At 35.6% G+C, this 13,048-nt stretch overlaps 1 protein-coding gene across 4 annotated transcripts in view; it reads left to right on the plus strand.

Moving 5' to 3' along the window:
• Positions 1-13,048, plus strand: part of PACRG (parkin coregulated) — a 230,906-nt gene that overhangs the window by 132,592 nt on the left and 85,266 nt on the right. For all 4 annotated transcript variants that reach the window (XM_030499720.1, XM_030499722.1, XM_030499721.1 and 1 more), the window contains exon 5: positions 780-929. In XM_030499720.1, the coding sequence (XP_030355580.1) occupies positions 780-929 (150 nt within the window). The remainder of the gene's footprint in view (positions 1-779; positions 930-13,048) is intronic.

The raw sequence follows: 13,048 nt of genomic DNA on the forward strand, positions 1-13,048 counted from the left end.
TCTTATAACTAGACAGTTTTTGCAAGAAAAAAAGTATTCCAAGCATGACTCATTTTTAATTACAAAAGATAATGCAAGGTACTCTTTTTAGTAAAATTAAAAGAGAAACAAAAGGTATTTATGAAATGTCTTAATATTGTAAGATTAGAAGCATGATGCTGAAAGCTAAGAGAAAAATCTAAAGTAGGCAAGACAAAATCTTTTTTTTTTTTCCTATGATGTTTGTCTTTTAAAAAAAGCCTACAGGGTTTTTTTGTGGCATTTTTTTTTCCTGTAAACATTTGCTTCATTGTACAGATTCTCAGAATAGAAGGTATTGTTAGTTGAATGAATAAAATGAGCGTGAAATAGATGAGTGCAAATATACAAACACTAATTGTTGCACTAGAATGTAGCTGTTGTTAACCTTCGCAGGTTGTCTTGCAGTCGTACAGTTCCATTGGCCCCAAATGGTACTTACTGCACATTTATTTTTTATTTGTTTGGACCACACCAGTATTACCCAGGCAGCATGAGGGAATAATGAGCTGCATTCTTTGGGTTACTGAAGAGTCATCACAAATTGTGGGAACAAATAACAATCAGACAAGGCAGTGTTTTATAACATCAGGACTGCAATCCATCTTTGGGATCTTTCAAAGCTGGGCTAATAAAGAGCCTCTTACAATCCCCAGCAGAGTACGGTTTCATTAAATTTGTCCATTAGAGGACTTCTCCCCCTCCCTCTACATTTTAGAAATTAATTCTGCTTTCTGCCTGTTGTTCTTTCTACATCACAGATGCACTGAACCTTCGTAACCGACAGATCATTTGCATCACGCTGAAAGTCCTCCAGCACCTGGTGGTGTCAGCTGACATGGTGGGGAGGGCCTTGGTGCCCTATTATCGGCAAATCCTCCCAATCCTAAGCATCTTTAAGAATATGAATGGTAAGTTATCCTAACAGACACTGTTTCTTTCAAGTTCTAAGGTAAAAAGGAACTTGAGGCAGGGTTAATTAAGAATGTAGTTAAGATTTATTATTGTATATAAACTCAAATCCATTTGGAGCTCTAAATAATGTAACCGCCACCCACCCACCCCCATTATTCCCTAAGGATGCACTGAAATTAACAATTTCATTTATTACTCCTTGCACGTACAGTTTATTTAACACAGTACAGAAGCACTGAAGCAGTTCTATAATCTTCCAATAATTAAATTGTAAAGTTTTGTAATAGTCTTTTGAATACATTAATAAATTGCAAAGGCTTTTTCCTCCCTCCAACACATTAGTTCAGACCAGCCATTTTATTCCATTCCATGCTCTTCACGAGAAATTCACTGCTACCAGCAAGCTTAGGAAAGAATAAACGTAAAAGTAGCAAGCAAACTAATTAATTTGAGGGTCAAGAGAACTACTTGTTGTAGAAAAATTTCAAGTTACATAATGTCTAACAAAACACTGAAGTTTGAAGTTATTACTGATCACTTAGAAGGTTTTATAAAAGAGAAATTTGGAACTGATTTGTATCTACAGTTGAGTATGTTGTTTTCTTTGTAGCGCAAACCTCTATTGCCAGTTTGGGTCTTTAATAACTGGTAACTGTGTGTACTGTGACTACTGTATACTATGAGTGCATTTACACCACAATCACCAGCTGAAATCAGTGTAATGTATCTCACTTTTTCCGAACTACTCTTTAAAATATTTTTCTGTAGTAAATCTATCTGTACTTATCTGTTCAATTACCTACCAAGGTACTGACTTTAAAGTTTCTATTATTGATATGGAGCTATATAGATCAAAAGAAGTTAATTCCTCACATGAAATTTGTGGCATTTTAATAGTTATCTACAGGACTGCTTCCTATTATGCTTTCTGTTTGCATTGCATTACTGCAGAATACATTATTTTATACTCATTCTTTGGTGAGTATAAAGTTCACCTCAGATTGAAAAATGCTTGTCCAAAGACTGACTTGAAGACAAATGAGATTTCGATTTTAGATACCTTTATATACATATATGTCTCTGACTCTGTTTTGCTTAGTGAGAAACTTGCAGTAACATATGAAATTCCATAAATGTGACATGGTTCAGATGACAACTGTGGCTTTTTAGAAGTTGTGGGATGAAAGGTTAAGAAGAAAATCTGCAAGTTGAACTTAAGTAATTTCAGTAGGGCTCCTTATGAGTTAGAAGATTCCCCCTTAACAGATGTAAATTCAGTATCTGACACAAAATAAGACCATAAAAAGGACTCATTGATGAATGAATATACAGTACATTCTTTTTTCCAAATTTCAGCCTGAAGTAGCCCATAAATTCTCTTTGACTGGGCATTTTTGTAGTCATTTCAGATGAAATGTAGGGAAAGCTCATGTATGACCAGGTACATAGCTTTACAAGGCATTAAACCCATTCTAAATATATCCCAAGTTTTGATTGTATTTTAGCAAAAAAACCCATATTTTTAACATACTTGCATGACATCTGTGCTATGTGAATTTGCACTTATATCAAACTACACTAAATCTTGATATTTGGCATTTAGGAACTAAAAAATGCGAAACCAAATGAAAAGTAATAGTTCAAAATGAATACATTTTATTAAAGTATTACTTCTTTAGGAATAAAGGTTTTGAAAGTTCCGTATTGCCAGCAATGAAATGGATACTATTTGTGAGGCCTACTGTATGAAGCTGTTCAATTAGTCAGTAGTTGCATGGGGGTGATAGGGAAAGAATCTTGCTCTTTCTCCCTCTGACTTAAAAAGCTTGTCTTTCTTTCCTTCTTGAGTGGTGGTTGACAAAAAAATGTATGCTCTTTTCCATCTCCTTTTAATCTCCCAGGTGCTTAATAGGCAACTGAGGTGGAGTTCTTTGCTCCCAGTTACAAGGAAGGTGTAGAGACTCATCCAGACTATTTTCTCCACTGCTTGTTTATACAGGTGAAAGATGAGGTGGGAGGAGTGTACTCCCTTTTTTTCTTCTATTATGTATAGCTTGAGAAAGGAGGAACTGTGGTAGATCTTCCAGTTTTGTGAATTGCAACTCTTAAGTCTGACACTGAGGAAGTTTGTCCAGAATTAAGGTAGCTGGAAGGAGCCATGTTTTAGTTATTGATGCCTCACTACCTCAATATCTATCTGCTGAAAGGAACTCTTTCCCACATTCCCATCTGTGAATACTACTTTAACACTAAACAAGCTTGAATAGTCAAAAGAACATTAAAAAAAAAAAAAAAAGTATTGATAAGACATTAAGATCAAATTACCTGGTGACCAGTTCAGAACAAGCCAAAGTGATTCTTCATGCACTGTGATGTGAAGCTCTGGGAGCACCTAGCCACAAATTCTTTGGATACCAAAAGTTTACATGGGTTCAGTGGAGGCTCAAAAATGTCATAAAAAAGAACCTATTTCTTGTTTAGTAAAACACATGATCACCTCTGGCTTATGACATTCCTAAACTACAACATGGTGGAAGCTGAGAAAGCTGAGAAAAACCTTAAATTCTTGTCCTGTATTCACAATGCCTAGTCATCTCCTTTCGAGAGACACACTTTTGGATGAGACGGGCGTTTGCTATCATTTAAAACATCTGTCTTTATGTTCTTCCTACACCAGTCCCCAGAAGACTTGCAGAAAACACTCAATTCCCATTGAGTTTGAAAATGTTCTGGAATGTTCCTCAGAAATTTTATTCATACTACAAACTTCTAATTTGTTGTGATTTGTCACCTCACAATATTAGACAGGGTTATAAATAAAACTTGCATTGGTAAGATCTTAAGGTTAGGATATCAGAAAGAGGTATTTAATAAAACACAGAATGTGGTCTTTGCTTCAGCTTGTCACGTGTTTCTCTCAAGTTGTTCTCTAGCCAGCAAAGTCGGTAAATCGTTGTTCAGAGATTACAGTGTTAAGTGAGCTCAGAATGTAACAATAGTTTGAGAAGCTCTTGATTCTGTCCCACTTCAGTCTAAGCAATTTTTTCCAAATTCCTATCTGTTCCCCAACACTGAGGCTACAGTTTCACAGTCAGCAATAGTGTTGTGTAGTTGCCATTGCCTTCAAGGGGCATTCTGTGATAAGAAGGAACTACCCTTGATGACTCTCCCTGTAGGCAGCCATTTAGTGCAGCTGACTGCAATTCTCACATTTTAACTGGATTAGCCAGAGAGTTCTAAAGCATGTAAAATCCTCTTTTCTGGGATCTGATGTCTTCAGTGCTTAAAGGTGGTATCTCCTTGCTCCTATTCAGCCTGCTGGCAAACTGGTTCTCAACCAGCCTCAGGTGTTCTTTTATGCAGAATTATTAATGCATTCTTTATAATTGTATACGGAATATTGATTATTCACATATACACAGTTTCTCATCTGTTCCTTTGGTTTTCCATTTTCCTTTTGACATTTCTACTTACTTCTGCTTCCGTTACCTCCAAATCACCCTGTCATTATTTCGTAAAAATAGCCCTTTTTGTAAATTAGCAGGTTCTGATACTGATGTCTTTTTCTATCTTATGTTGTGTCCCAAACACGCTTGTCTCTAAAAATGAGTATCTTCATTATGATTATGTTGTCTTGATAACTGTATAATACCAGCAAAAAATGGTAAAGGACTACTGGCCTTTTGGAACAGAAGATAATCTAGGTATTTAATTTTAAAATTTTCATATCCGTAATATAAATCTTCATTAAAAGATTTTTGGTTAATACTTTACAAACTGTCTATTGACTTCTGCATAATGCCTTTTAGTGAAGTACATTTTTCTTATAGTTTCATATATCGAAGAAATAATTTTGATTTTGTTTTCCAAATTCTCTGTAATTTTATGGCAGTCCATGAGAACACACAGTATAAATGGAATTGCTGTTAAGTGGCAAAGTAAGGTATGCCGAATATATTTTATTATTAGAGTTTATGGGCTACAAAATAGGCATTATTCATGTAAGTGATTGCCAGGCATATGTTCTGTAATTTGGATCTTTGGAATTACAGAAATGGAGAGGAAGGTCTATTGGTTGGATATGGGCAAATTCTGACATTTTCTATCCATTCGTATTTCTTATGTACAGATTACTATAGGTAATTTTTATAAAATTAAAAAAAAGAAAAAGGAGAACATTGATGAAAAATAAATTAAAAGTTTTAATTATTGAAAATATTTAAAACACACTCACCCATCTGCATCGTAAGGTAAAGGTAAAAATAAATCAATGCAACCTAAGTTACAAAGGCAAGGGGAAAGATCCAAGCCTCTGAAGACAGTCTGTCTGAAAGCCAGGGGAGAGAGCTCAACAAACTTCTGAAGAGTCTTGGTAGTGAGCAAGGGGCTTTTTGGTGCACAAAGCATGTTTGGTGTATCTGAATTCATGGCCTCACTGGAACTTAAAAGCCTGACTTGTAGTAGACATGTCTTTCTACTTGGGTTCCCAAGTGCTCTGCTGCAAAGCATTAAGACATAAAAGAGCAAAGTTGTGTTGGTGATGCAACCACAAGTGTCTTTTTAATAGGGGATACAGTGAGAGCATCCTCACCAATTGGCTATGGTGTGCTCTGAAAAAAGGGTTGAATCTTTCTGTTAAAACTGTTAGCCAGAGTTGTAAGGCTGTCAGGAGTGCAAGAAAAGGGAACACAAATTCATCACAGTGATTGGGGAATATTCTTGAGAGTATTTTACAGTAGGAGCTGTTTGTCTCATCTCCGCAGACTGAGAGGGGACTAGCAGTCTCTAAGCAAACTCCCCAACATATGGACTACTATGCAAATGTTCTATAAGAAACAAAAAAAAGTCATGATAATGCTTACTAAGTCTATTATGAACCCTGTAATGCCACTGTAAATGGCACATTTAAATGTGTAAGCTAAATGTACTCTTATGAAACAGATTTCAATCTTGTGAAGAGAGGAAGAAAAATATATATAGACTCAAATGTAAATATTCTTTGCATCACAAAACCTTTTCTTTTTGGGTGTCTTATTTTTATAAGCTGTCATTTATAAATGTGTGACTTCTCTGAGGTAAATACTATTTAGGAACAACTAGAATAAGTTTGTTATTTTATGAAAGCAAGCAGACGATATAAAAATTAAAGGGGAAAAAAAAAAAAAAAGAGGAGTCTTCAGAACCTGGAATATGCTATTAGTTATAGGTATACCAGAACACTGTCTGAAACAGAAACCCATTTATTGGAAAGATTAAATGGTTATGAACAGCAAATTTCTCTTGTTTAATCTACCTGACTGGTAAATGAAAATTTCATTGATTTAGTTTAACAACTATTTTATGCTGTCAAATCCAAGCAGTCTTAACAGCTGTACTACATCAATTCATGTACACAAAAATATTTTCATGTCATCAATTTATATTATTCAGCAGCGATCAAGAGCAGCTTTGCGAATAAAATAAGGTAGAATAGGTGAAAACAAAGTATTATTAGGATTTACATGCCTCAGAGAGAGAAGTATGGGGTGGCACTGCACTGTGGAAAGGACCTCTGTAGCATGGTAATTTCATCTGTGACTTGTTTCAGTCACTGTGAGGCAAAGAGCGGTAACAAGGCAGACTGAAGCCTAAGTTTCTTTTGGCTGCAATAAAAATGCTTTGACACTATCAGTAACTTAAAGTTAACATAAACTTCTTACAGTCTCTACCTATCTAGTCAAACCCTTAAAATTTTAGATATGTGACTGAGAATACCTGATGTACATGAATCGTAGCATTCAACAAAGTGTGAAGCCATGAAGCAAAATTATTCTTCATGCTTTACAACGCCTGAGCTTCACTTGTGGAAAAACATTCTCTTGTCCAAAAGGTAATTCACATACTTTGGAGAACTCTATTTTGCAAAATACAATAATACTGCATAGACTCTAAAGGAAGAAGCAAAACTCAAAGTGTTTAATCACAGAAGCAAGAGATTGTGCCTACAGGCACAAGTATTCCCTGTACTGGAGTTGGAGTATTTTCAGAACTGCTTGTGTATTCCAGAGGCAGTGATGCTCCTCAGAATGGTTCATGGTTATTAGTAAGAGGCAGCAATTACCCCTTAATGTGATCAAATACACTCTAAAGGAGATCTGTAGCCAAGAACATTTCAACTGTTTGCTCCTTCTGCTGGGAAATTCGAAAGTGCTTTCACGAAGAATGTCAATCCTGTCCTAAATACTTTACAGTTTGCAACTCTGTTCAGAAATCATGTTTCAAATGAAAAAAATCTGGATGGCTTGATCATCAACTTTTACGATGTGATGTACTTGAGGGTCTCTTCATTTCTCCTCTGAACTTTGAGATTTCAGATGATTCTAGGACAACTTTTCTCAGGGTTAGCCTGCTACTAAGACTAGATGGTTTATCTTTTCTTTTTTCAAACAGAAAGTGGATATTCCCACAAAGTTAATTGATTCATGGCTGAAATTTTGATAAAAAACACCTAATGCCATAAAGTTATTGATAAATAATGCACGTTAGTATACTGTTTGCATCAAAGCAGTAACTTAAATTGTTCTAAATCCAGTTTTCAAATTGTTCTTATGCTTCATTGTGACGCTTATTCTTCAAATTGCTATGCATATTTTTGCAAGCTTCTTCATTATTTCCAAGCTTTCTTTGAATTCCATTTTCTGAAACCAGTTATGATTTCTGAAAGTTAAATATTCTGAGATGGCTGTATGTATACAGACTTTAAAGGAATAAAACTACCATGACATCTGAGCAAACAAATTAGTTTTGATAAATTTTCTAGGTTTTGATCTACACCTTCAGCACAAGAGGATTCAGAATGTTTTGATTTGTCAACATTTAATGAAAAATACTGTGTTTTTCCCAAAACGGAGTCTCTTCTGCCAGTAAATCACCTTTTTAAGCAGATAACGATAAACTGATTGCACTCAAAACCACTATTATGATACTGGTGAGAAGCAAAATATGTTTTTGTCATTTTGAAGTGTAATTAATGATATTATTTCAGCAGGCTTCCTATGAATTATAGTTCTAATAATATTTATTTAACAAATATACTTGAATGATTTTAAGACCATCAAAACATTTTTCTTGTATGAGATCAGCTGATAGTCTTTTAAAAAGTATTTTTCAAAAATATGTTTGGTTTTTTTGTCCAAAATCTCATCTTGAGAGCAAAACTCTGCCCAAATAATCTTTCATACAGTAATTGAATATAGACTAGCATGAAAGTAATCCTCGATAGTGAACAGCTCTTGTCTCACATATTTTATTGCACACTGGCCAATCCCAACTTGTTTCAATGACCATTCTTGCATGTGGAGTTACAAAAAACCCACTGGAACTCTGAAGTACAGAAATTAGAAGTTACCAAGACCCACCTGTATCAAGACATTTGTTGCTTTAGTATATTTATTACAAAGCATGTGAGTTTAAGCTGATGATACAGTAAACTTTTAATGTATGATCAAAATCCTGTCAGGTACTTTATAACACATTTAGAGAATTATCATACTTAATAATTGCTGGGTAATTTCTAATTACTATCTAATTTCTTAGCTGAAAATACAGCATCAGTCTGTGTAAAATAAAACTGACTCAGCAGTGATTAAGTTGATGTTGTTAACACTTAGCTCTTATTTTTAATGTGTTAATAGCCTAATTAATTCAGCATCTTCAATTCTTAGAATCATAGAATCATAGAATAGTTAGGGTTGGAAAGGACTTTAAGATCATCAAGTTCCAACCCCCCTGCCATGGGCAGGGACACCTCACACTAAACCATGTTGCTCAAGGCTCTGTCCAACCTGGCCTTGAACATCGCCAGGGAAGGAGCATTCACAACTTCCTTGGGCAACACATTCCAGTGCCTCACCACCCTCGCTGTAAAGAACTTCTTCCTTGTATCTAATCTAAACTTCCCCTGTTTAAGTTTGAACCCATTACCCTTGTCCTACCACTACAGTCCCTAAGGAAGAGTCCCTCCCCAGCATCCTTATAGGCCCTCTTCCGATACTGGAAGGCTGCTATGAGGTCTTCATGCAGCCTTCTCTTCTCCAGGCTTTTATTCTTGATAAAAGAAAAATTAAAAGCTTCCCATGTCAGAGGGTGTACAGTGCATCCAACGTTTTCTTTTTCCTTTTTCAGATATTAATTTTTTGAGCATGCTAACCCAAGGAAAAGAAGGTTGTCTATTGGATGACTCACAGAGGTGAGAGTTAGGGCTTCTGAATTCACAGGAAATTCATAGACAAGTAAAATAATGGAAATGTCCAATTCTTCTTCTGCATCAGTGTAAACATCTGTAAAAATGGGTATAATGTCAAAGGGCTTGTAGGCCTCAATCAACATTCTGTTTGGCAATTAATCAGAACTTTTACAAAGTTCCAGGACTGTGGCTGTGGCTGTCAGTGAAATATTTTCGTAAAGTTAAAAGTTCATATCATGCTTTGCTTTAATACTTTTGTGGAATTTGTGTTTCTATGGGAAAGAATTCCTTTGGAAATGCCATGTTTGAGGAAAATTTGGACATTCAGGACTGGACTTATGCAGAATTACAATAGTATCTGTAAGTTTGCCTATTCTGCATACTTACACCTGTCTTACTTGCTGATAGCAGGTGAGTATCTGGTCTACAGATGAGACAAGGAGGTGCTTAAGTTAGGAAGGCAATCTTGCATGCCTTGAGCAAATCTAATAAATAGCTGCAACATAAACATTAAAACACATCAGAAACAGTAATTTAAATTTATTTTGCTTGAAGCATTATTTCTTGCTTGCTTAGTGTTGGGTTTGCCAAGAACACCAAGAGCGTCCTGGCTTGTATCAGAAATAGTGTGGCCAGCAGGACTAGGGATGTGTGATTGTCCCCCTGTACTTGGCACTCGTGAGGCTGCACCTCGAATACTGTGTTCAGTTTTAGGCACCTCATTACAAGAGAGAGATTGAGTTGCTTGAGCAGGTGCAGAGAAGGGCAACAAAGCTGGTGAAGGGTCTAGAGAACAAGTCCTATGAGGACTTGCTGAGGGAACCGCGGTTGTTCAGCTTAGAGACAGGAAGGCTCAGGGGAGACCTTATCGGTCTCTACAACTACCTGAAAGGAGGTTGTAGTGAGGTGCGTGTTGGTTTCTTCTTCCAAATAACAAGTGATAGGACAAGAGGAAGTGGCCTCAAGTTGCACCAGGGGAGGTTTAGATTAGATATTAGGAAAAATGTCTTCACCAAGAGCGTTGTCAAGTATTGGCACAGTCTGCCCAGAGAAGTGGTTGAGTCACCATCCCTGGAGGTATTTAAAAGATGTGCAAATGTGGCACTTGGGGACATAGTTTAGTGGTGGACTTGGCAATGCTGGGTTAACAATTGTGCTCAATGATGTTAAAGGTCTTTTCCAACCTAAATGATTCTATGATTCTATCAAGAGAGGAAATGCAGGCATCTCAGCTCTTTGCAATGTTAAGGCTTTCTTTGAATCTGCCCCTTACAAGTAATCTAAATTGTTAAAAATTTGACTGCTACCCTTCCATTTTGGAGTTAATTCCTCTCTTGTGGGTAATTCATTCCTACATTTTTCATATAGTTGGTTTGCATATAGTGGGACCGAGAAGTGATTTCTTCAGTTGGACTGGCACTGCTTGCTTCATTTAGAACTACTTTCAGACTACAGATTAAATAATTCTGAGAAAATATTTGTTTTCTGCACAATTCTTCTATTTTTATGTATGTTTGCAAACAAATGTGCCGAAGTTTGATGGGACATATGGTTTCAACTTTTCATATTTATTAAGGTAGCATATTTTTTTATTTTATATATGAATCTGAAATATGTGTTCATTTAATAATTCTAAGTGGATTATGTTTGTTTATTGTAGATATTTTTAATGTGTATGCTCAATTGGGATTTCTGTTCTGAGAAGACTATTTTTTGTGAAAGTCAGTGTGAAGTTGCTAAAATTGCAGAAATTGGCTCCACACCTGGCTTTCTGATTTTATGTGAAATAAAAAAACACAAACAAACAAAGAAACACCTTCCCAAAACAAAAAAACCCCAAACAAACCAAAAAAAAAAGCAAACCCACCAACAAAATACAAAAGAAAAAAAAAACACAACACAAAAACAAAAACAAGAAAATCTCCCAAACCAACCAGACCAACACAACAACAAAAAAAAAGCAACAAAACCCACAAACAGGTAATGGGGAGAGAGGAGCTTGGGAGAGAGTGAACTCCTTGTCTGGATGACATTTCTCCTTGTAGCATCTCTTTTTTGCCCTCAAGGAAAACAGATTGAAGCCCCATGTAATGGAATTATACCAGTGGGAACATAAATATTGCGCTGTGATTAAACCACCAAAATACTCAGGTAATTAAAGTGCTTCAGGTCCTTCAGTTATTATTCTGTTGTATTTCATCTCATTTCAAGACACTGTTTTTTCCATAGTTTTTGAAGAACACTCTAGGCAACAAAGTTGATTTTGTGAGGCCCATAGCTTTGGACTATTGATTCATTTTTGTATATTGCACATCCATCATCCTCCTTTTTAAACACACCAACAAAAATACGCATTTTTGTTATAATATCATCTGGCCATTCCAGTGCTGATGCAATTAGCACATGAGAGTCTCAGCTTCTCTGACAGGACTGTGCTGAGAGTATCTTGAGAGTATAACTTAGAGGTATCCTTTTGACTTTTCTTATCTGAGATTGGGTGTACTAGATTAGACATTAGACTAGATCAGAGCATTTGAATACTACTGTCTGCATCTAATCCAGAGACTTCTGTTTCAGTTAGAAGTTATATTTTTCAAAATGAAACAAAGAAACAACAAACCAACCAAAAAAAAAAAAAAAAAAAAGGGCAAACCAACCCCAAAACACTTGGTTTTATATTAAGATTTTCCACTTTTACACCACATTAGGTTCCCTGTTATTTTGTCTTTGAAAGCTAAATTAAACATTCAGGAAAAGGTATGAAATGCCAAAGCTAACATTCAAGTCTAGGTCTTCTCACTGCATTTTATGTATTATCATACAGTTTTAGTCTCGTCTTTACTTATTGTTTATAACAAAACAGTACCATTTTGTGCAGTTTTTTCGCAATCTTGGATACTGTTGTGCTGATTCTATACATTTTACTGTCACACAGTTTCTGTATTCATTTTCTCTCTGCAGTATATAGCTACATATATTTTCATTATTTAACAAAATTTGCTGCAATTTGTTGGCCAAGTGCTTATGAAATTGTATGTGTTAGAACACATTTGGGAAAGACCACCTGGGGAGCCATTGGGAATAAGTTTAAAATTTATTCTCTCCACAAAGGTTGTATGCATTCAAGGGAAATGAAGTAGGGGTATTCGAGGGAAAAGTAGCCGTAGTGAGAACAATATGGTATTAAACACTTTTCCTTTTTTTAAAAGATATATAGGTCTCTTTAATAATTGCATAATGCTTATCTGTCTCCTTCCCTGATAAATTTAGAGTTTGGTAAAGAGGAATCTTACCAAAACTTTTGAAATTATCAAGTATACATCTCTTCACAAAAACGTAGACCTTCTCTTTAAAAATAGAAAACTGCAAACTGCTTTTGGTCTTGCGGTGAAAGAAAACAACCCAAAACCAAATCATGAATTGGCATCAGAAAATATTTGTCTGCAGTTCCTGCTGCAGTTCTTCAAGTTTAATTTTGATGCCTCATGCTTTCATTCTCCACTGTAGTCTGAGTTTTCACCCACATTAAATTCCCCATCATAGTCCTCATCCAGGACTTGCACTGATCACTGCTTAATCAGTGGCTGCCTCATGAATGGTGTAAACAAAATGAAAAGTGTGTGAAGCTGCAACTTCAATGAGCCACGGTGACTGAATTTCCAAATCAACATTTTCTTAATAATCTGAAGATACATATTTAATAAATCTAACCTTCCTACTATGGGAATTATTATGCAAGAAAGTAGTAGAAGTCTCTTTTGAAACTGAGAAGGAAAATTCTTTTCATTATAGAGGAAGTTCCTGAAATCACTGTAGCTGAGAGATATATCTGTAGTTTTTTTTTCAGGTTGGTTTTTCTCCTACAGTTGTTCTTGTGATTTGTCCCTCTTA

This window comes from Strigops habroptila, chromosome 10 (genome assembly GCF_004027225.2).
Source record: "Strigops habroptila isolate Jane chromosome 10, bStrHab1.2.pri, whole genome shotgun sequence".
Taxonomy (NCBI): Eukaryota; Metazoa; Chordata; class Aves; order Psittaciformes; family Psittacidae; genus Strigops; species Strigops habroptila.